The sequence below is a fragment of the Heterocephalus glaber genome, unplaced genomic scaffold, assembly GCF_053883595.1.
Source record: "Heterocephalus glaber isolate CG9 unplaced genomic scaffold, H.glaber_assembly_v1.0 deba00001118, whole genome shotgun sequence".
In the NCBI taxonomy this organism is placed as follows: Eukaryota; Metazoa; Chordata; class Mammalia; order Rodentia; family Bathyergidae; genus Heterocephalus; species Heterocephalus glaber.
Window position 1 is genome coordinate 2,784,346 of NW_028258196.1, and position 20,827 is coordinate 2,805,172.

Genomic DNA, 20,827 nt, shown 5'->3' on the forward strand with positions numbered 1-20,827 from the left:
AAGTTCTAGAAAGTTCACTAGGAAAGGATTCATGGGCTAACATATCTCTTTTTCCTTTATAATACGTTTTCTCAGGCAATACACTCTAAAGGCAATTTCATTTCCTCACATAATTGTGTGAGTATAAATTTTTTAGATTAAGCCAGATTGGAATCATTTTCTGGCCCTTCCACTAAGAGTTCTTTCCTAATAATACTCCTTTCTGTTTTGCCCCTCTTATTTCAGATGTCTTTTCTCCAGTCTTTTGTGCTGTCTTTTTTCTGCCTGCAATCCGTCCTCCCTAAATGTCTTTCTAAAACATAGATGGTTCCTGCTGGAAACCCTTTAATGGCCTTCAGCCCCTGTAGAATGAAGTCTAGGTGTTTTATCACATGCCTTTAAAAGTCTGGTCCTTCAAGATTTGACCCACATTCACCTTTTTATTCTCCCTTCTACTTCCTTAGCAGTGTGGAATTTTTCACAGCCACCCTGCCAGCACTTAGACATCATGGGAAGCTGCATGTTGGGCCGTCAGGAATATTACACGATTGCATCACCTTTGTGTTGCCTGTTCCCTTTATCAGCCTTAGGTAGAATAGAGAAAATAGGAAATTTTTAAACTCAGAAAATAGAAAAATGTTGACCAGGGATTTAGCTGAGTGGTTCCGCTGCCTGCCTCGCAAGTACAATGTCCCGAGTTCCATCCCTGGTACCGAAGGAAAAAAAAAGGAAAAAAAAGAAAGAAAATAGGAAAGTGTTAACATTTAAGATAAGAGAAACCCAAAAGTCTTCAATGCAGGAACAAAGAGGGCTCTATTTGAATTTAAGCAAATGAGTATGGCTTATGTATGTTCTATGCATTTACCTTAGTGAGATGTTTTGCTATTTATTTCACATTTTTTAAAAAGTAATTTACTACATTGAGAACTTTACGTGTTACATAAAGCATCTAAGCAGCTACTGCTGCGGCTTCCCACCTGCCCCTGCTCAGTGGAGATCTTCCTGCTTCCCAGTGCTCCCACCACTGGTTACTGGGGATGACAAGAGAAGATGAAGGGATAGAAGGACTTCTCATGGGGGTCAGGGATGGAGAAGCAGGGCGATCAGTAAGGAGGACCAGAGAGGGGTGATGGACAGCATCATGAAAGGGGAGCAAAGCTGCCTGTGTCCAAAATAATATTATATACACACAAAAGACTGAGGAAGCAGTGTTTTGATATTGAAAAATGTACTGAAGTAAGCCCTGCAAAAAAGGAAAGGAAAGAAGAAAGAAAAGGTGGATATTGTATAATTATCAAGAGCTCTAAAGGACACTCAAGGTCCTTTTTTCTTTTTTTTTTTTAGTTTTTATTTTGAGACAGGGTCCTGCTATGTGTTCCAGGCTGGCCTTGAACTCACTATCTAGTTTAGGCTGGTCTCGAACTCACAGCAATCCTCCTGCTTCAGTCTCCCGAGTGCTGGGATCACATGTGAGTGCCACCACACCTGGCTTGCTGTGTTCCTTAAAGCTGCAGTACATGTCGACAATTTGTGTGCCACCATGTACAACACACAGTATAAAGAACCCAGAAAGATTGAGTTTCATTCCTCTCCGCACTATTGGAGTGTCAGTTTTTGTGCCTCTCCAGGCTGTGTGCTAAAGCTCCGCCTCAGCCCCTCATTAAAACCGCAAGGGCTGGGGATGTCACTCAGTGGCTTTGTAGTCTGGCGAGGCCCTGGGTTGACCCTCACTTCCATAGAAATCAAAGCAAACTTACCTTTCACTGATAGATATTTTGGCAGTTTAAACACCTTTTAAGTTCATAGTCTGGAAAGTAGTCTAAGAAAGTTTAATAGCTCAGCAAAAAGAAAGTATGCATTATTTAAAGAATTATGGTTATTCATCTCCCATCGCAACAAAAGGGTAGAAAGTCCATTCTTCACTGGAATTTATGCCATTTCTGAATAAATAAATAAATACACAGTTTCCAATGAATGTATTTGGGAAAGGACCAAGGCAGATGCCAGCGATTGATTGATTGTGCCACACTTACCTATGTCTTAAGGGCTCTTCTCACTGTGTCTTTTTCCTTCTGTTTCTTTTGAGTTTATATTATTGTTAATGTTCTCAGACACAGCAGACGTGAGACAGTGAAGAAAATCCCCATTTATGTGCACGGATGTCATTTCATTCCACGAGAGCATCTTAAACTGAATGTCAGTTACAGTGATGAAGTTGGGAGTGAAACAGGCGCCTCCCAAACATCACAGAGTTTACCGAGCACCACTGTGCTTTGGAATTTTGAGTACTATAAGCAGGAATAAGACGTAAACTAAAAAAAAAATTCATCCTTGACTTCTCTTTCTCTCCTCCCTTTTCCTCCTTCAGGGCAAGGGTGATCCTTCCATTACCTGATGCAGGACTAACTCAGCCATTTCTTCCTCTTCATGGTACACTATTATAATAGCTTCCTTCTCCCCTTCCAATCCACGAAACTCATTCTTGGCTGAGAACTTTGAAGAAACACAAAAGGCATCTAATTTTTCTTGAACGCACAGGACCTCACATCTCCTTTAGTTCCTTTTTGTTTTGTTTTGAGACAGGGTCTTGCTGTGCAGTCCAGGCTGGCCCTGAACGCACTACTCAGCCCAGGCTTGTGGGCATCCTCCTGACTCAGCCCTTAGTTCTCACTCTTCACGTGCTTGACTAACTGAAGGAGGGGAATCCTTCGCAGTTCCACTTTGCCTGCTCCAAAACCCGAGAGAGGCAGCAGCCCTGGCTTTGACACCTCTGGTCTTGACTGGGAGGGAGCTGCTGCAGGTGCACAGACGCTGTGAGCACAGAGAGCTGCAGGCACAGGTAGAGGCCCCACAGGCAGAAAGATGCGTTCTCGTCGAGTTCCAGCAAGCCCAGTTCCAAGGGGACTAGCAACACCACTCTTTTCAAAAATAACGGCAAAGAATACTTATAAGAAATTAAGCGATTTTTATTTTTGCAAAACCATGAGATATCTTAAAACTTTGCTTATAGCTTCATCTTTTGATTTATTCTTGGTGGAAAAGAAGTTTCCTCTCAAACAGGTATTTGTAAGTAGAATTTTTTATTCATTTTTTGTGTGTTTATACCTAATAACTGCACCTACAGTTACAATTTCATGGGCATCGTTCCTCATGGAGCCTACAGTACTCTAATCATGCACTACTTTATGATAAAATGCCTTTAAACCACTGGTTTTTATCTACACAAGAAAAATATTGACCCTAGGGCTTTCACACTGAGCTGTATCTCATTTTTTTTTCATTTTTTTGTTTGTTTGTTTGTTTGTTTTGAGAGAGGGTCTCATTGAGTTGCCCAAGCTATAATCAAATTTGTGATCTTGCTTGGGCCAGGGATTTAGCTCAGGAGTGCTGCCCCCTGCCTCACAAGCTCAAGGTCCCAAGTTTGATCCCTGGTACCAGAAAAAAAAAATTGTGATCTTCCTGCCTCAGCCTCCTGAGTAGCTGGGATTGAATAGACATGGGCCACCACTCTCAGCTAAAATTGTCTTGTTACTCATTAAGAATTTATTAAATGTATGGTACGGTCTTAATGTTTGCTCATTTTGTGATTGATAGGTTGATTGTGTTTGTTTTTAGAAACATCTTTTGAGTTTAAATCACTGCCTGTTCAAAGAATTCCTTTTGCATATCTTGGATACAGCAGTCTTACTGAATTCTGTAAGATCACAAGTAATTGAATGAGGTCTTAGGGTGAGGAGAAGAAATTGTGAGTACACGGCACAGGCAAAGGATGTTGCTGGCCCGGCGTAGTCATTTTGTTTTCTGCACCCGCAGTCCTATAGGAAATGATGCTTGGGCGCTGGACTATTGGCTGGCTGGCTTTCTTTCTCTTTCTTTCTTTTATTCTTTTTCTTTCTTTCTTTCTCTTTCTTTCTTTCGTTTTTGTCTTTGTTTTTCCTGACTGAACTCATTGGTGTTTAAAAACCTTGTAAAAGCAAGATTTTAAAATTCACCTGTTGAAAACACTGCCGTCTCTTGATTTGAGAATTAAGTGATAATCTCTTTTAACTGGATAGTGATTACTAACTTTATAAATTGCTGATTTTTGAGGCTTATGAGAACTTTGATTTAAGTTCCTTTATAATTAATAACGCTGGACGTATTTCAGTTATAAATCATTCTGAATGGATGTCCTAAGAGAGAAAAACAAAAAGAATAACTGAAAGATTTTACCCCTTTCCTTGATTGACTCATGGCATTTTATTATATATTTTAATTGACTACGTGTTTATTGTTCTTGGCTGTGTTATTAGCTCTTAAAATTCTTAAAGGATAACATAATTTTAAAGTGCCTGTTGCCCTCTGGACACTGAACAATCAATATTTATTGCCTGAAAATTGCCTTTCCTTTCAGTGTGGCTTTGAAAAGACAAAAATGTGAATTCTTACAACACAAGAAAGCAATGTTCTCTTATTAAGCTATGATCATTTATATGGAAGAAACATAAGTGTTTTGTTTCTCCATATTGCTACTGAATTTTAAACAGTTTTGCCAAATATTAGTTTGTAAGTGCTCTACCAGAAAAGAGAATATTTTATTGAAATCTATAATACATTTTGTTTGGCTAGAGCCAAGAGCTTGACAGTATCGGAAGAGATTGTTAGGTTTATATAATTAATAAAAGGTAATGCTTACAGTCATAGTTTTAGTTTCTTTTTCATAGTCATAGTTTCTTTTTCTTTTTTTTTTTTTGTTGTTGTTGTGGTTGTTGGTGTTGGAGACAAGGTCTTGCTATGTAGTTCAGGCTGGCCTTGAACTCACTGTGTAGCCCAGGCTGGATTCAAACTCATAGAAATCTTCCTGCCTCAGCCTCGTGAGTACTGAGATTACAGGAATGTACCACTACACCTGGCCTAAAAGTTGTTTTTTTTTTTTTTCCCCCATTAAGTTTATTGGTACATTTTCGGTATAAAATACAGTTACATTCATGATTGGGATCTTGTGCCTTTACATGAGTGTCTTGGTTAAAAGTTGTTTCTTAGAAGAATGTTTTCCTTAGCCACACACACACCCCAATTAATAACTACATACCTGGTTTCCTTCCCTGGGAAATAGTTCTCATTGTGTTTTGTCAGGAGTTGCAAAATCAGTATAGCCTGGGCTCCCAAGAACGGCAAATGAGAAAAGCGGGGTCATGGGACAAGATTGGCTGATGGGGTACAGGGCTTCTTTCATTGCATTTAAAATTTTTATAAAACGTTGTACCATCCAAACAGTAACTCTTCACCATTGTGACTTTGTTAACTCTGATTTACATTCATTCAGCAAAATTACTTCTGTGTGCTGCATTTGTCAATATTCTGCTTGTCTACCGCCACATTTCTTTGCGCCACATTGTATTTTTAGGGTTAAAAGAAAAAAAGAACAAATGAAATGAAGGCCCAACGCTGTCCCTCATTCCTGACCTTTGTCGTCATGGCCCTAAAGGTGGTGTGAGAATGGGATAATGGTGGACATTGTGTCTTCATAGCTACATCAGACCAGCTGGATGGCAGTGTGACTTAAACCCCAGAGGTGTAACTCATCGGAACGCGCTGGCCTAGCGTGTGCAAGGCCCTGGATTGGGGCGTTGATCCCCAGAACCTGAAAAAGGAGGAATGACCTTTAAAAATCTGGCATTGTATGATTGTGAGAAAATTCAGATCTCCCAGCTTCAGTAAAGTTTTATCCCCTTACGTTAGGTTTGCAGACATGAAGGCAGCACTGTGTCTTCCTGTGTACTACACTGCACATTCATTTATTTTTCTCTTTGCAGCCTGAGGAAGAACTTGATCCTGAAGAGAGGGACAACTTCCTCCAACAGCTTTATAAGTTTATGGAAGACAGAGGTATTTTCGAGCTTATTTTAAAATAGTCATTTCTTTTATAGTCTAGATGTGTGCCTTATTGTTAATATTATGAGTGTGTCATATTTCATTTAAAGCCAAAGGATGCGTTCCATCTGATAATTGTTAAGTATTTGGAATACAAATAAGCTTAGTTTCTATTTTGTGTACAAATGTGTGTGAAAGTAGTTTTGGTGTAATTAAACTTAGTCTCCCTGGGACTTATAAAACCAAAAACTATATTCAGAAGTAGAAAATAGCCAGTTACAGTGTTAATGTGATATACACTTATTACTAAATATGGCAAGTAAACTAGCCCAGTCCTTGATGTCAACAAATTAAACATAATGGGAGATCAATCTCATTCTGAATAGGATAGAATTTCTTAGAGGTAGAAGAAATAGAACCATTATAAATCATCAGACTCCTTGACATTCATTAGTCCTAGAAAATCTTCAGATAAACTGGCTGTAGACATTCTGTGGCTGTCAAAATCATCCTTCAGATTACTGCCAACAGCTCTAGCATTTATGTTAAAACAATGAGAATGAACCCCACTCTAAAACTTAGAATTATGTATTCTAAAACTTTCCGTGATGCATGTCTGTGCCTAAGTGAACCCGCAGCATTCTTGGCCGTATCTTGTAGTCCCAAGGCTTCAGTTAGTTTTACCCACTTCCCTGGCAGAGAGGTGATTTTATTAGTGATAGGAATACAACACCCAGATACCCACACACACAAAGCTGTAAAATGAATATAGAAAATGTTTATTTAACCTTATGTCATTATGAATTGTTCTTCAAATATGTGCCTCCAATTAATGAAATTTGGTGAACTAGAAGTTGATAGCTTTCTTTTGAAATTTGTGTTTTCCATATGAATAAATATTTTATTTTTACCCTCTGGTATTAAAAAGGCACTCCAATCAACAAACCACCTGTTTTGGGATATAAAGATCTCAATCTCTTCAAACTTTTTAGACTGGTTTACCATCAGGGTGGATGTGACAATGTAAGTATAACATTGCTCTTTGAAAAATGTATGTGATGAATAGTGCACCTACTCATCTAATGTTGCATTTTTGTATGCACTTTCATTAATAATGCATTTTGTTAAAGAACATAGGCTATTAGCGTAGACGTTTTCCCTTTGCAAAATGTTAAACAGAAACTTAATTTTCCAGATTGATAGTGGTGCTGTATGGAAGCAAATTTATATGGACCTCGGCATTCCAATTTTGAATTCAGCTGCTTCCTACAATGTAAAAACTGCTTATAGAAAGTAAGTAATATAATTTATTAAAGAATACATATTTGCAGAAATTATTTTCCTTTTGATATATAAAAATTAAACAAATACACTAGTCACTTTTCCCATTGCTGGGACAAACAGCTGATACACACAGCAGAATGGAACAGAGGTTTATCTTGGCCCATGGTTTCCAAGGTTCCAGTCCATGGTAGTCTGGCTCCAAGGAGGCAACATCAGGGTGGAGGGGCATGGCAGAGGAAAACTGCTTACCTCATGGTACACAGGAACCAGAGAGGAAGGGGCCAGGGACCAGTTGTAGTTCACAAAGTCATGCCGCCCTGGCCCACTTTCTCCAGCTAGGCTTCACCTCCAGGTAGCACATTAGTTATAAAGTAGCCGACTGATGAGGTTAATGCCTTCACAATCCGCTCACCTCTCCAGGAGTCTCTTGAGTCCAGTCAACAGTCAGGATTAACTTACATAAGAAGAAGGCCTCAATTAAGACACGTAAATATTAGAGAAAGTGTATGAAAAGGCTTAGGCTAGTAGATGCTTATCACTGAAAGTTACTTCAAAGCATCTAGTCTACTCCATTTCTCATGTTAGAATGATTTTCTTTCCAAAGTCAAGATGCAGGCATTATTTACTCCCTGAAGTTAAAATATATAACATCAAGGAGTCTATTTGGGGGCAAATAATTTTCAAGTCAAAGCTGTGATAGCTGCCAAGCATGGTGTCACACACTTGTAATCCCAGCACTCGGGAGGCTGAGGCAGGAGGGTCCCTGTGAGTTTGAGGCCAGTCTGGGCTACATAGTGAGTTCAGGGCCAGCCTGAACTACAAAGGGAGACCCTGCCTCAAAAACCCAAAACCAAAATAAAACGAAACAGAACAAAAAACTGATTGCTATGTTCTGTTATTAAGGGCTTAGCTTTCTCAGCATTTTCATTTGATTGGTATTTCTGTTTACAATTCTATCAAGACACCCAGAACTTCGTAATGTGGAAAAAGTGCTTTTGAAAAAATGACCCAGATTCTTATCTTTTTGAGAGCATGTGTGTTCAGTAACATAATATTCAAGTTCAGTGGAAAGACCAAGACTTATTAAAACAAAATATTGTTTGCTTAGGTATCTCTATGGTTTTGAAGAGTACTGCCGTTCTGCAAATATTCAATTTAGAACCATTCACCACCATGAACCAAAAGTAAAAGTAGAAAAAAAAGACTTAGACGAATCCATGGAAGAGGCTCTAAAAGTAGATCAAGAAATGCCTTTGATAGAAGTAAAGAGTGAACTGGAGGAGACTACTGATTCAAACAGTGAGAGTGAAAGAGAAGAGCTCGAATTAAAGTCTCCACGGGTGAGTATTAAGAGTAGTTTTATCTGGCTTAAGCACTGTTTTTAAACTTTTATTGTGGACATTTTCAGACAGACACAAAAGTGCTACAGTGCACCTAGTTTATTTTACAGAATTTAGTGCTTCAGCCAAACCATAGCTTAGCTGTTTCTAAATATATCTCACATTGTTCCCTGTACTCAAAAAAAACCTTTGTCTTGTTTTCCCGTGTCTGTCCACGTCATTGTCGTCTTTAGTCAGTCTCACATGTTCCCTTCCTTCCGGTCTTCTGTTCAGATGTCGCCTCATTAAATCTCTCACTGGCTGCCTTATCTGAGATTGTACCTCCTTCCTCTCCTGGGTGTTCTCACGCCTTCCCATGTTTGTCTTCTCTATACTTATGCATTCTGTTAGGGGTTTTGTTGTTTTGGGTTTTTTTGTCTCTCTTTCCCTCGTTCTGTGCTATATCATATTTTACAGAGGCAAGGGAGTGTCTGTGTGTGTGTGTGTGTGTGTTCAGTACTAGAGATGGAACCCAGGACCTTCACACTGAACTAAATCTCTCCCCCCTTTTGAGACCCCCAGCTGGACTCAAACTTGCTGTCATTCTGCCTCAGCCCCCCCAAGAGCTAGAGTTACAAGCCCGCACCATGGTGCCCAGCTCATGGGCTGTGTTGTTCACTGGCAGATCCCAGGCACCTAGAGTAATGCCTAGCACATGATACATACTTTTCAGAAGTTGTTGAATGAGTGGGTGTCCCCACTCATGTGGTGCCTTCTTCCCTCTGACTTCACAGCACAGTGGATAGCTCTGGTCAGCTGCACACTAGCTTTATCTCAATTCTTCTTCCCCTCCAGTTAATACATAAGATCTATGAAAAAAAAAGTCATCCACCATTTTTCACAGTGTTCAGTGAAGGCTTCATGGTCAGATTTATCACAGAATTTCTTTTCCTGTAAAATGTCTTACTTTTCAGTGAAGTGAAATTTAGTGGAAGAGGTGAAATTGCCTTCTTTTATAGTTGTCCAGAAACTGTTTTGACACTGACCATTCTGACTGTCATCTTGCAAATAGAATCTTCTAGTGAATTTCATGAAGTGTCCACATAGGTGTCTTTTGTTTTTTTGGTTTTTTTCTTTCAACTTTAACTTTATTTTTAAAATTGTGATAAATGGGGCTGGGGTTTTGGCTCAGTGGTTCTGGTGCTTGCCTTGCAAGCACAAGGTCCCAAGTTCGATCCCCAGTACCAAAAAAAATAAAAATAAAATAAAATAAAATTGTGATAAAATATACATAACATACGAGTTAGCATCTTAGCTGCTTTTAAGAGCCAGTCTGCTGGCGTGAAGTGTTGTGCATCTGTGCCACCTCTCCTCAGCATCCAGCTGTAGGGTGGTCTCACCTTACAAAACTGAAATCCTCTGCCTTTTCAGCAACAACTCTTTATTCCTCCTTCCACCAACCCATAACAACCACCATTTTGCTTCCCATATCCATGAATTTGAACTCTGGAGACATAAGGGGAATTGCACAATGTTTATTATTTCACTCAGCATAGCGTCTTCAAGGTTCATCCACGTAGCAGAATTTCCTTCCCTTTTAAAGATGAATAATACTGTTATGTATTGTGGACATCCTTGTCTTTGCTGAAGACCTTTCTTGTCCTATGTAAGACATCTACAGACATCTAAGACATCTAGTATGAATGAAACATTTATCTTCGCCAAGATTTTCTCTAGTTTTTTACTACTAGAAACAGTGCTGCAGTACATGCACACGTAAAAACATCCTCTTCATTTGTCTGAATGTAGAAGCCAGACTTCTGAAAATGGGGTTTCTGGGACAAAAGTACACAGACCTAAATTTGGAAAGGTCACAATTGTTTTCATTCGTTTACCTAACACAGGTACTGGGTGTGGCCTAGGTGTAAGGATACAGCAGTGGAACTTAGGTTCTTATGCTTTGCAGTAGAAGTAAATTTGGTTTTTGCCTTTGCATTATGAATAGCACCTAGGAACTGGAGAAAAGCTTGCTTACTGAGATATTAATTGTGACATACTCTCTTGTTCCCTGTGTAGCCAGCTCTTACAGTTGCTCTATTCCCCTGTGCCACTGTGCGGGGATATAGTTGAACAGGGATGGAGAAAGTACTTAAAGGTTCCCAGCTCTGTGGGCAGTGGGGCCTGCAGGGGCTGAGCAGGTGTGACTCGTTCCTGCTCCCCTGTGCACCCTGCGCATCCTCACTCAGATCTGCTTACTGTTTTGCTAAAATATAGTCACACACAAATACAGTGGCACTGTGAAGTTTGTGTAATAAACTGTAGAATTAAACATCACAGAGATTTTGGGGAGGCCAGGACTTAGGGAGTGGATATTATTACTGTTGTTAAACTTTTGTCATTAGCATTTAGGGAATTTACTTGAAATTTTTATTATAATCAAGAAATATCAAAAATAGAATCAAATACAATCAACAAAAAAGACTGACAGATGGATGGATGGATGGATGGAGTTGCTATATCCTTAGCCCCAGGAGAAAATTTTTATTTTTTATGCACTCTGTGGCAAGGGATCATGGTAAATCTGGACATAATTAGTGATAGCGATAACATTCTTTCAAAAAAGAAGAAAATACATATGAATTGATTGGTTTTCAGGGTCTTATCTCAAGCCAGTGACCAGACTGGACATTGTTGTAAACGTTTAAAGGAAACATGTGTTTTTACATTTTTTTCTCCCTTGGTAGTAATGACTGTTTTCAAGTTTTTGTCTTTTTCACTAGGGACGAAGGAGAATTGCTCGAGATGCAAATTCAATTAAAAAGGAAATTGAAGAAGAGAAAACAGAAGACAAATTAAGAGATAATGATTCAGAAAATAAGGATGTAGACGATGACTATGAAACTGCAGAGAAAGAAGAAAACGGGCTAATATTGGGGAGAAAAAATACACCAAAGCCAAAAGAGAAGAAAGTCAAAAAGCAAGAGGGCTCCGACCGAGACTCAGAGGGAGAGGAAGAGAAGAACCAAGAGAGGTACATTATCTTACGTTTGTTCTCCAGAAGCACCTGTCTCGGGTACGACCGTGCTTCGCTCCTGCTAGAGATTCAGGGTTGAGGAATGTTTTCTTATTGGGACTTCCGTTCCTTTGTCTAATGAAGGTGAGACACATTGTGAAGATGATGTGTGTTGCCTTCCGGAATTGGAGAATACCCCGGTCGCACCATTTTAATAGCACTTGTGCCCTAAACAGTGGCCTCAAAGAAGGCTGCACCACCCAGTCAAAAGAAAGGTCCTGCAGTTGACAGCAGGGAAGGGAGCTGGAGAAAGATGGAGGAAGTGGACAAGAGGAAACAGCGACAGCAAAAATTCCATTTTAAAAAAGGTACAATGTGGGAAAGCTAACAGACACGGGTGCACAGTACTAGCAGATGTTTCTGTGTGTTAGCTTTGTCTCAGACAGTTTTCTTTTTCAAGTTACTGTGTTAGAATAAGTGGCATGCACCCCTGATTCAAGTTTGAAAGATACATTCTTGCCCCACATCTCACCAGTAAATTTTAGCTTTTTAATGTCCATCATGTTTGCTGTTGAGTGAAAATGGTTTTTCCACATACTAGACATGTGTGGACTGAATTGACGTCAATGTGAAAGGTTAGGCAGCCCAGCAAGGTCAAGGTAATGTCTGACCATGCTTGTAGGTGGCCATCCTGTAAGTGTTGTCAATGGATTTCCTAATTTTTAGATAATACTAAAAGTGAAATATTAAATGAAGAATGACAGTATAACACGCTTACTTGAAAATACAAGCTCTCCACCACAGTCACTTTTGCATTGTGTCATGTGAGGCTAAATTGTCTGGAAGTGGGATTGTGAAGCTACCTTTAGGAGAGGTGACCTGCTGAACTAGTGATTGACATCGTCTGAAACCTAACTATCGAGAGAGGTGTATTTAGAAAAACAGGAGTAATTAGTGAGTAGGAGAGGTGATTAGATTCAGCGCCAGCAGGTACAGGAGCTACTACAGTCCCACGCGGTAGACGTTAGTAAAAAGATGAACGTTCTGTAGTGAAGTGTAATTAGGGTTAGGAGAAATAGGGAGGCAATAATTGGAGTTGAGCATTAAACAAAATATATCTGTCCATATGAATAATATGTGGCCTTTAAAGGACTTTATGATTGATCTGCAAAGGGAACAAAGATATACTTCGGAGAAAAATTCATAGACTTGAGTATGAAAAATAATAAACACAGTCTGTATTCTTATCTTTAGTAGGAATCACAGAAATGGGAAACAACTGAGATTTCTGTTTTAGTTTTTCTCATAGTGTTTTGAAAGTACCTCTCCAGGCAGTTATTGGAAGGTATGCTGGGAGAGAATACATTCCCATTGTAAATGGCCTGCCAAAGCTTCTTGGAGCTGTATCCTCTAAGGGGCACCACAATAATGCCCTGTATTTATTGTAGAGCACAATACCTCTTCTTAAGCCTTGAGGCTGAAGCAGGAGAATCGCAAGTTTGAGCATAGCCTAGACAACTCACCAAGACTCTGACTCAAAATTTAAAATTTTGAAGAAAGGGAAGGGAATGTAGCTTAATGTGAAGGCCCTGGGTTAAGTCATCAGTACCAAGCGAAAAAATAACCAGCCAGCCTCTTGTAATACTTTTTGATGCAGTTCACATCTGAATACTCCCGGGACTAATAGAGAATTTTTCTCACCACCCCACACTGGGGATTGAACCCAGGGCCTTGGGTCTACTTAAGCAAGTACACTACCACTGAGTCACAACTCCAGCCCACCTGGAGAATGTTTTATGGTAAAAATGTTAAAAATATTGTTGGAATACCTGAATCTCCTTGATATCTGATTATCAAATCAAAGAAGATCTGATGGGAGGAGAGTGGAAAAATAGAAATCAACCCAAAATATGTACAGCCTTGTTCTCCTGGTGCTATTCAGTGTCAAGAAGTGTTCTCATACTTAAACATTTATTGTTTAAATATGAACTAGCCAAAGACATGATTACTAAGGTAGCCCTTGTCCATTATTTGGAACTAAAGAAACCAGGCTTACTAAGGGCTATTCTAAAATGGGCAGAAAGTAATAATAAACTAGATTAAGATAATTTTATTGTAGGAAGTTCTGAAATACCTTTACATCATTTTCACATATCAGGTGGCTCTTCAGTACAAATCCAAAGACTTTCAGAGCATATTGTTCCATTTTACTGTATCAAAAGTGACTTGTTTGGCTCCATGTCATCATTAACTGTGGTTACTGATTGGCCTTTAAGAATATGGATTTACTTTTGGTACAGTGCATAATAAATTCCTAAGTAGTCCATAAAAATCTTCTCCTTCTCCTCCTTCTTCTCCTCCTCCACTGACATGTTATTAAGGTAATGCTTAGGTTGTGAATATTCTGCACTTTGGGTTCTTCTTAGCGTTTGTCATGTTTTTCTCTAGTAAGTTATCAGTAGCATTATCAGTGTTATAACTTAATGCAGGGAAGAAACAGAGAGCAAGTGTGACTCTGAAGGGGAAGAAGATGAGGAAGACACGGAACCCTGTCTAACAGGAACCAAAGTGAAAGTGAAATATGGACGAGGGAAAACTCAGAAAATCTACGAAGCCAGCATTAAAAGCACTGAAATCGATGATGGAGAAGTTTTATACTTAGTACATTATTATGGATGGAATGTCAGGTAAGCAAGAAAGTATTTCCTTAGCACTGCAATTGTTGAGTGTTTAGGAAAGATCAGTTTAATGTTGTGAAGAGCTGAAGCAGCTGAGGTGTATATGTGTGTGTGGGTATCAACGGAGTGCCCCTTGATTCTAAGTGTTCCAAGCCTTTGACATCTGCATTGCTTTCCACACTGTGTCAGCTTCCAGGGAAAGACTGTCAGGTCCTGCCGCTGAAGAAGCTGATTTCTTACTTGTCCACGGTGAGGAAGATCAGGGAACTTGGGATCCAGGGCACCCAGTATGAAGTAGAAGGTGCAGAGGAGCAGGGGACAGACAGCCCAGGGTCCTGTGAAGCTGTTGCAGCATGTGGTCCAGATGTCAGGCCTGCAGCACCCAGCTAGGCAGACTTTGTGTCATTTATCTGAAATAAAGCTGTGCCATGCATTTTAATAATTCTAACTTGGTTAATTAATAAAGAAGAATGTTGGAAAGGACTTCACTGTGATCGTCGGTTAGGGAACTTTGGGGAAGGTTGATGGAAATGAGACTTCGCTCTGATACGGGGTGTGGTCAGGAAGCTGGGCTCATTTTATGATAAGTTTTCTTAATAAGTCTTACTGCAAGGAGGAGAAAAGCCTACATCAAGGTTAACGCTACAACTAGCGAAGTAGTAACAGTGACTCATGAGAGGAAAAAAGAATGTTTAGTCATTTTGGTGGCTCGGACATTCTTCCTGGTTTTTCCCCCTATGTTCAGACATGATTAGGGATAGTCCCTTTTGTTTTTTGGGCAGTGCTGGGATGTGAACCCAGGAACACACTACTGCTGCGCTCCATCCCTAAACCATATTTCCATTCATTTTTGTTTTTTTCCTGTTTGTGTGTTTGTTTTTGGGGACAAGGTTTTGTAGTTCAGCCTGGCCTTTAACTCACCATGTAGCCCAGGCTGGCCTTGAATTCCTGCAGTCCTCCCCTCCCAAGTGCTGGGGTTACACGTGTGCACCACTACGCCTGCTTTTTTTTTTTTTAATCCATCATAGGCACAAGGACAGAGTAGACTTGTCTTCTGTTATTGATGTTCTGTGAAACTGAAGAGCTCAAGCAACACCAATGCCCAGCAGTGTCTTAGTTTCTCATTGCTGGGACAAAATAATCAATACCCACAAGTAAAAGCAGGAGAGGTTTATTTTGGCTCCATAGTTTGTAGAGGTTGCGGTCCCTAGTCAGCTGGCTCCAGGGCAGGGCAAAAGAACCTGGCAAGGGAGAGAGGAAGCAGAGGGATCGAGGGAAGAGGAGGGAGACAGACCCTTTCAGGCCACACCCCCCAGTGACCACCTCCTCCAACCAGGCTTCACATCCAAATCGCAGTTAGCTATAAACTCATGAGGGGACTAATCCAGGATCAGGCCCCCATGATCGGCACCCCCCACCCCTACCCTGCCATCAGCACATGCGGCTTTGGGGAACATCTAGATATAAACCGTAAGACCCAGCCTGGTGCCAGGCCAATTCCTGAAAGTCAAGGGCTATTCTTTCCTCTCTAGAGACTCGTGTGTGTTGGAAATTTCAGTTTTCCCTGGATCTACCCATATTGCTCCAGAGTTTCTCTACAGACAAGATATATGTTCCCTGATATCTCAATTCCTTCATCACTTGAACTGGGGAAGATAAAGTGCCTGTTTGTAGAAAAGTTGGAAAATAACAGTAATACTTGTATTAACCTGTAAAGAGCTTAGAACAGTACCTGGCCCTTAGTAAGTGCTCAGTGACTGATAACTCTTGGTTTTTGTTTTTTTTGTTTTGTTTTGTTTTTGTTTTTGTTTTTAAATTTGGCATCATTTTCTTTCTTTTTTTTTTTTTTTTGGTACCGGGGATTGAACTCGGGACCTTGCACTTGCAAGGCAGGCACCGGAACCACTGAGCTAAATCCCCGGCCTAAATTTGGCATCGGTTTAAAGGAAATGGACTTAATAAATAGATTATGTATTTTTAAAATTTCTCTTTACCGCGTGTTGTTGAATTCAGAGAGAAAGGACTGCTTACCAGCTCTGGCTCACTGTGTTTGCAGTTGAAGCACTATATAGCTGCTTTCTCATCTCAGATTTTATCCACTCTTTACCATCTTTGTGTGTCTCAGTTCTGCTTCCTAGTATTTTTCCTTCCTGTCCTTGCTCATCTTTTTAATCTTTCCGTGACCCTAATCAGTGGTCATTTTATTATCTGTTCAGGTTCTTGTTGTCTTCCTCCTGAGTCACCTGCTGGTTTCTCACATGATTTCTCGTGTCCTTCCATATCCCTGAAAGCTGGTCTGCCCATTGAGATACAGTGCCTATTTTCCTAAGTGTGTAGTTGGATTTCTAAACTCGAGCACCGCAAGTGTGAGGGAAGTCCTGGGCTCTAGTTGGGAAGTCCCAGGACTGCCGTTGCTACTAGCAGTACCTCATGATGTGCCACTTGGACTGGGCCAGTGTGGTCTGGACCAAGTTATCCCTGATCAGTCCTGGGTCTGGGAGATTTGAGAAGTGAACAGTTAACTCTTTGTTACCCCTGGATCAGTGTATAGCTCTTACTGCATTTACCAGACTGTACTTGATTTTCTTACGTGTTTGTTTTTCATATGAGACTGAATTGCACGATACCCAGGCCTTGTTCTGAATTCTCTCCACACTTCTCCTGCAGTTCCTGGCATGTTGTAGGTCCTCATAAATGCCAAATGATGACTCTTCCCAAGTGAATTACAGATACCTAAGTCCAGTCTAATGTTTATAGCCAGTTCTGTTTCAAAAGCTTTACATATTTAAAAAGGGGAAAAGAACTTTAAATATTGCATTAATCTAGTGTTTTCAAATGATATATAGATATCATGATACCATCACAGCTGAAATTTGTGCAAATTGAAATCATGTCCTTACTTTGCATGTTTCCATGGTATCTGGTTTGTAAAGTAAGTTATAGTTCCCAGACACGTGAGTTTATCAGCATGGTACACTTCCATGTGAAGACTGCCTGTAGTTTTATTACTTAAATATTCAGATCTTAGATTTTGATTGAATGCTGTAAATTCCTGTACAACTACATGCAGTCTGTAAGAAATGTGTTTTAGAGGTGCATGTGGTAGTGCATGCCTATAATTCTGTCACCTCAGAGGCTGAGGCAGGAGGATTGTTGAAAAGTTGAAGCCAGCCTGAGATATATAGTGAGACCCAGTCTCAAAAACAAATGAAAAAAAAAAAAAGAAAGAAAGAAAAAGTGATTTTATTTCTAGTATTTCTAGGAAGTTTAATTACTTGTTTCAGTCTAGTAACTTGGACTGGTAAAGTGAAATTCAAGAGTGACATCAGTCTTTTGGAAAAAGATGCAGAGGAAATGAGTCTTCAGCTTGAGTTAAACAGAACTAACTTACATAAAGATAATCATGTATCTCTTAGAAAGCTCAGGGCCTTAAAGATGACACAGTTCAGAACAAAATTTTTATTAGAAATACTAGAAGCTAGAGAGAATTCTTGGGAGGAAAAGAGAACTTACAAAAGATTTGATAAAATAATCTGGAACCAGTCATATTGCCGATTTGGATTTATCTAATTTCTCTTTATTATTCTCTAATAGAATAAAAAGCAGTACAGAATCTGCTAAAAATGTCAAATCTATGGGAATGGTGGAAAACAAAGAAGTGCGAATAGTTGTGAATCTTTTTGGAGTCAGTTACCCACACCGCCCTCTAAAGCTGTTGACTCTTAGGGAATGAATGGTCTTCCCTTTCCCTATTGAGGGCAGACTCACAGGTGCCCAGTACAGCTATGGCACAGGTCTCCTGAGCTCCAGCCCTGCGCCTTTCCCATCCCTGCCAGTACTGGAAACAGACTTTTTATCTCACTGTTGTTTTAGTCCGGTGAATATATTTCAAACAGGGTGTCACTGTGAAATGTTACACTTTTGTTTTTAAGGTATGATGAGTGGGTGAAGGCTGACAGGATCATCTGGCCTTTGGACAAAGGTGGACCAAAGAAAAAACAAAAGAAGAAAGCTAAGGTATCTTTGTAGGTTCATATTCTTTTTGCTGCACATAGGAATTATTCCAATTGTATCTTTTCTTAAAAGATGTTGTCCCTTTTTAGAGCAGTTAAAGGGCCACAGGGAAACTGAGGAGCAGGTACAGTGATGTCCTGGATAAAGCCTCTGCCCCTTAAGTGCATTGTCATCCTCCACCGGAGCGCTGCATTTGTTTAAAAAAAAAAAAAAAAATGACCCTGCATTGACCCAGGATTTAAATCGGGGCAGTGTGTACTGAAGGTGCAACCCAGCTCTAGGTGTGGCCCTTCTGTAAGGTGGACAGGTGTGCAAGGACGTGTCCAGCATTCTGCTGTCGTGCGAGCAGTTCTGTCTCCAGGAATGCCCTGTGCCTGGCCAAGTCTCCTCCACACCTCGCCTCGAATGTCGGCGGCTGCTGATACTTTACTCTCTCCCCTTTCCGTAGTTTCATCTTCATGTGTCGTATAGCCAGAGTCATAAAACATAGCTTTTCAAATTGGTTTCTTTTACTTAGAAGTATGCTTCGGTGTTGTTTTTTTATAGATCTTACCTTCTCACTGTAATAACCATCTCATCTCGATAAGATATTTTCTTTTTAACTTGGGAGCTAATAAACTAAAAATTTTAAATACAATACCACATCGTTTGATGAAGAGTTGATAACCAGCAACCCCTGGAGCCTGGGTTTCAAACTCATGCCATGGAGCCTTTCTTTATAGGAAAAGGGTAAAGTCAGGCGGGCAGTGCCAAATGGGAGCGCTCAGTTCTCAGTAGGGATATTGTATACCACTTTTCTGCTGCGGGTGTGCTGCCCATGGGTTGCTGAATTTGAGGACTTGGGGAACCACCAAGTTTTTAAAAATGTGAAATCTGATTTTAAACATTGGGAGCAAATAGTAAAGTTGTAAACACAAGTGCTGGGCACTTGAAGCCTTATCCACCCCCTCAGGCTCCTGCCTCTGTGCTGCAGATTTGCCTGGTTCTTTGGCAGCTTCTCGGTCTCCAGTGGACAGGAGGGGCAGGGGAAGGGCCCAGCAGTGGTACGGCAAGATAAGTGCAGTGTCTCAGATTGTACAACATCAGAGTCACATCCATAGGTAGAAAAGTCTTTAATTTTTCTGTAAGTACAAATTAGGAGTCAACATACAACGACTGACCCTGTGTGTGTGTGTGTGTGTGTGTGTGTGTGTGTGTGTGTGTGTGTGTGTGTGTGTTTATGTGAATTATAGTTTTCCTGGGAGATGTAGAATGTTTTTTTTCCATAAGCCCTGGCCCTTCTCACACATTTCTTTGTTGTTGCCCAGAATAAAGAAGATAGTGAAAAGGATGAGAAGAGGGAGGAAGACAGGCAGAGGATGAAGCGTGGGCGGCCCCCTCTGAGATCCAGCCTGCCCTCGGGCGTGCCCTTTGGGCTGCCCACAGCAGTGCACAGCGAAGGGAAATCAGGTACTGGCCACCCATCGCTCCCCTGTCAGTTGGAATGGAAGGTGCTTGACTTCGAGGGTCACTGAATACTTTAAAAAACAAAAATATTTATATGGTCATGCATCATTTAACAGTGAGTATACATTCTGAGAAGTGTGTGGTCCTTGTGCAGGCATCATGAAGTACACGCACACCATATGCAGCCCCAACGCCCCTGGGCAGTGTGATCTCAGAAGGCCACTGTCAGGCATGTGCATGGCTGTCGCCACCCAGAACATTACTGTGTGGCACCTGACTGTGAAACTGCACTGTGTGGAAGCTTCTTAGTTCATCACCCAGGTTTTCATCTCATATGATTTAAACTACAAAATTTAACTTGAAGCCAAAGCTCATTTTGCTATTTTTTAAATTTAAAATTTAGGAATATTTTAGCCATGGAATACCTTTTGTTTAATAGCTTAGAAATATTCCATTTTAATAGTGAGCAAAGTTCATGGTCTCTACTGTGTGCTGTGTTTTTTTTTTGAAGCATGCACCAGTATCTCCTGTACGTTTAGAGCCCTTCACCTAAGAACTGTCAACAAAGCTTGTGGTATAGGCATGTTTTATTTTGTTTTTTTTGTTGTTGTTGTTTTTGTCTTTGTTTTTATTTTGTGAGATGGGGTATTGCTATGTAGTTCAGCCTGGCCTTGAACTCACTATGCAGCCCAGGCCGGCCTCAAACTCATGGCAGTCCTGCCTCAGCCTCCCAAGTGCCGGGATTGTAGGTGTGTACCACCACGCACAGCCATATAGGCATGTTTTGTGATGAGTATAGGTGCAAATATTTTATTCTGCTTTTATTCTTTTCTGTCTTTGTAATTTAAGACATTTTAAATGGTTGTCTTGTACAACGCCCCTTTTCTCAAGAGAAATGCTGTGAACCACAGGTCACCAGTAGTCAGTCCAGCTACCCTTAGTGCCCTGTGCAAGTTACCAGCAGGCATCTCTTCTCTTCACTGCCATCTGCTGGAATGTTGCCATAATACACAGATGCACAGATGTTCACAAAGTAAAACCTATTCTCTTAGGTGGCATGTCCTTATGTAGGGTACAACCTACACAACTAAACATAGAAGCCTCAGTGCTAGGCTGGTTAGCTCAGTTGCTTAGAGTGTGATGCTAATAAACATAGCACCCTTATTAAACTACTTCATGAAAGAAGTTTTTTTTTAACATGAGAAAAATGAATTTTATGACAACCAAAAAATAAAAATTTA

At 40.3% G+C, this 20,827-nt stretch overlaps 1 protein-coding gene across 4 annotated transcripts in view; it reads left to right on the plus strand.

The window, feature by feature from the left end:
- Positions 1-20,827, plus strand: part of Arid4a (AT-rich interaction domain 4A) — a 74,169-nt gene that overhangs the window by 36,452 nt on the left and 16,890 nt on the right. For all 4 annotated transcript variants that reach the window (XM_004871104.3, XM_004871105.3, XM_021249215.2 and 1 more), the window contains exons 12-19: positions 5,775-5,847; positions 6,761-6,855; positions 7,028-7,125; positions 8,225-8,456; positions 11,216-11,466; positions 13,938-14,135; positions 18,059-18,143; positions 19,448-19,589. In XM_004871104.3, coding sequence (XP_004871161.2) covers positions 5,775-5,847; positions 6,761-6,855; positions 7,028-7,125; positions 8,225-8,456; positions 11,216-11,466; positions 13,938-14,135; positions 18,059-18,143; positions 19,448-19,589 — 1,174 coding nt within the window. The remainder of the gene's footprint in view (positions 1-5,774; positions 5,848-6,760; positions 6,856-7,027; positions 7,126-8,224; positions 8,457-11,215; positions 11,467-13,937; positions 14,136-18,058; positions 18,144-19,447; positions 19,590-20,827) is intronic.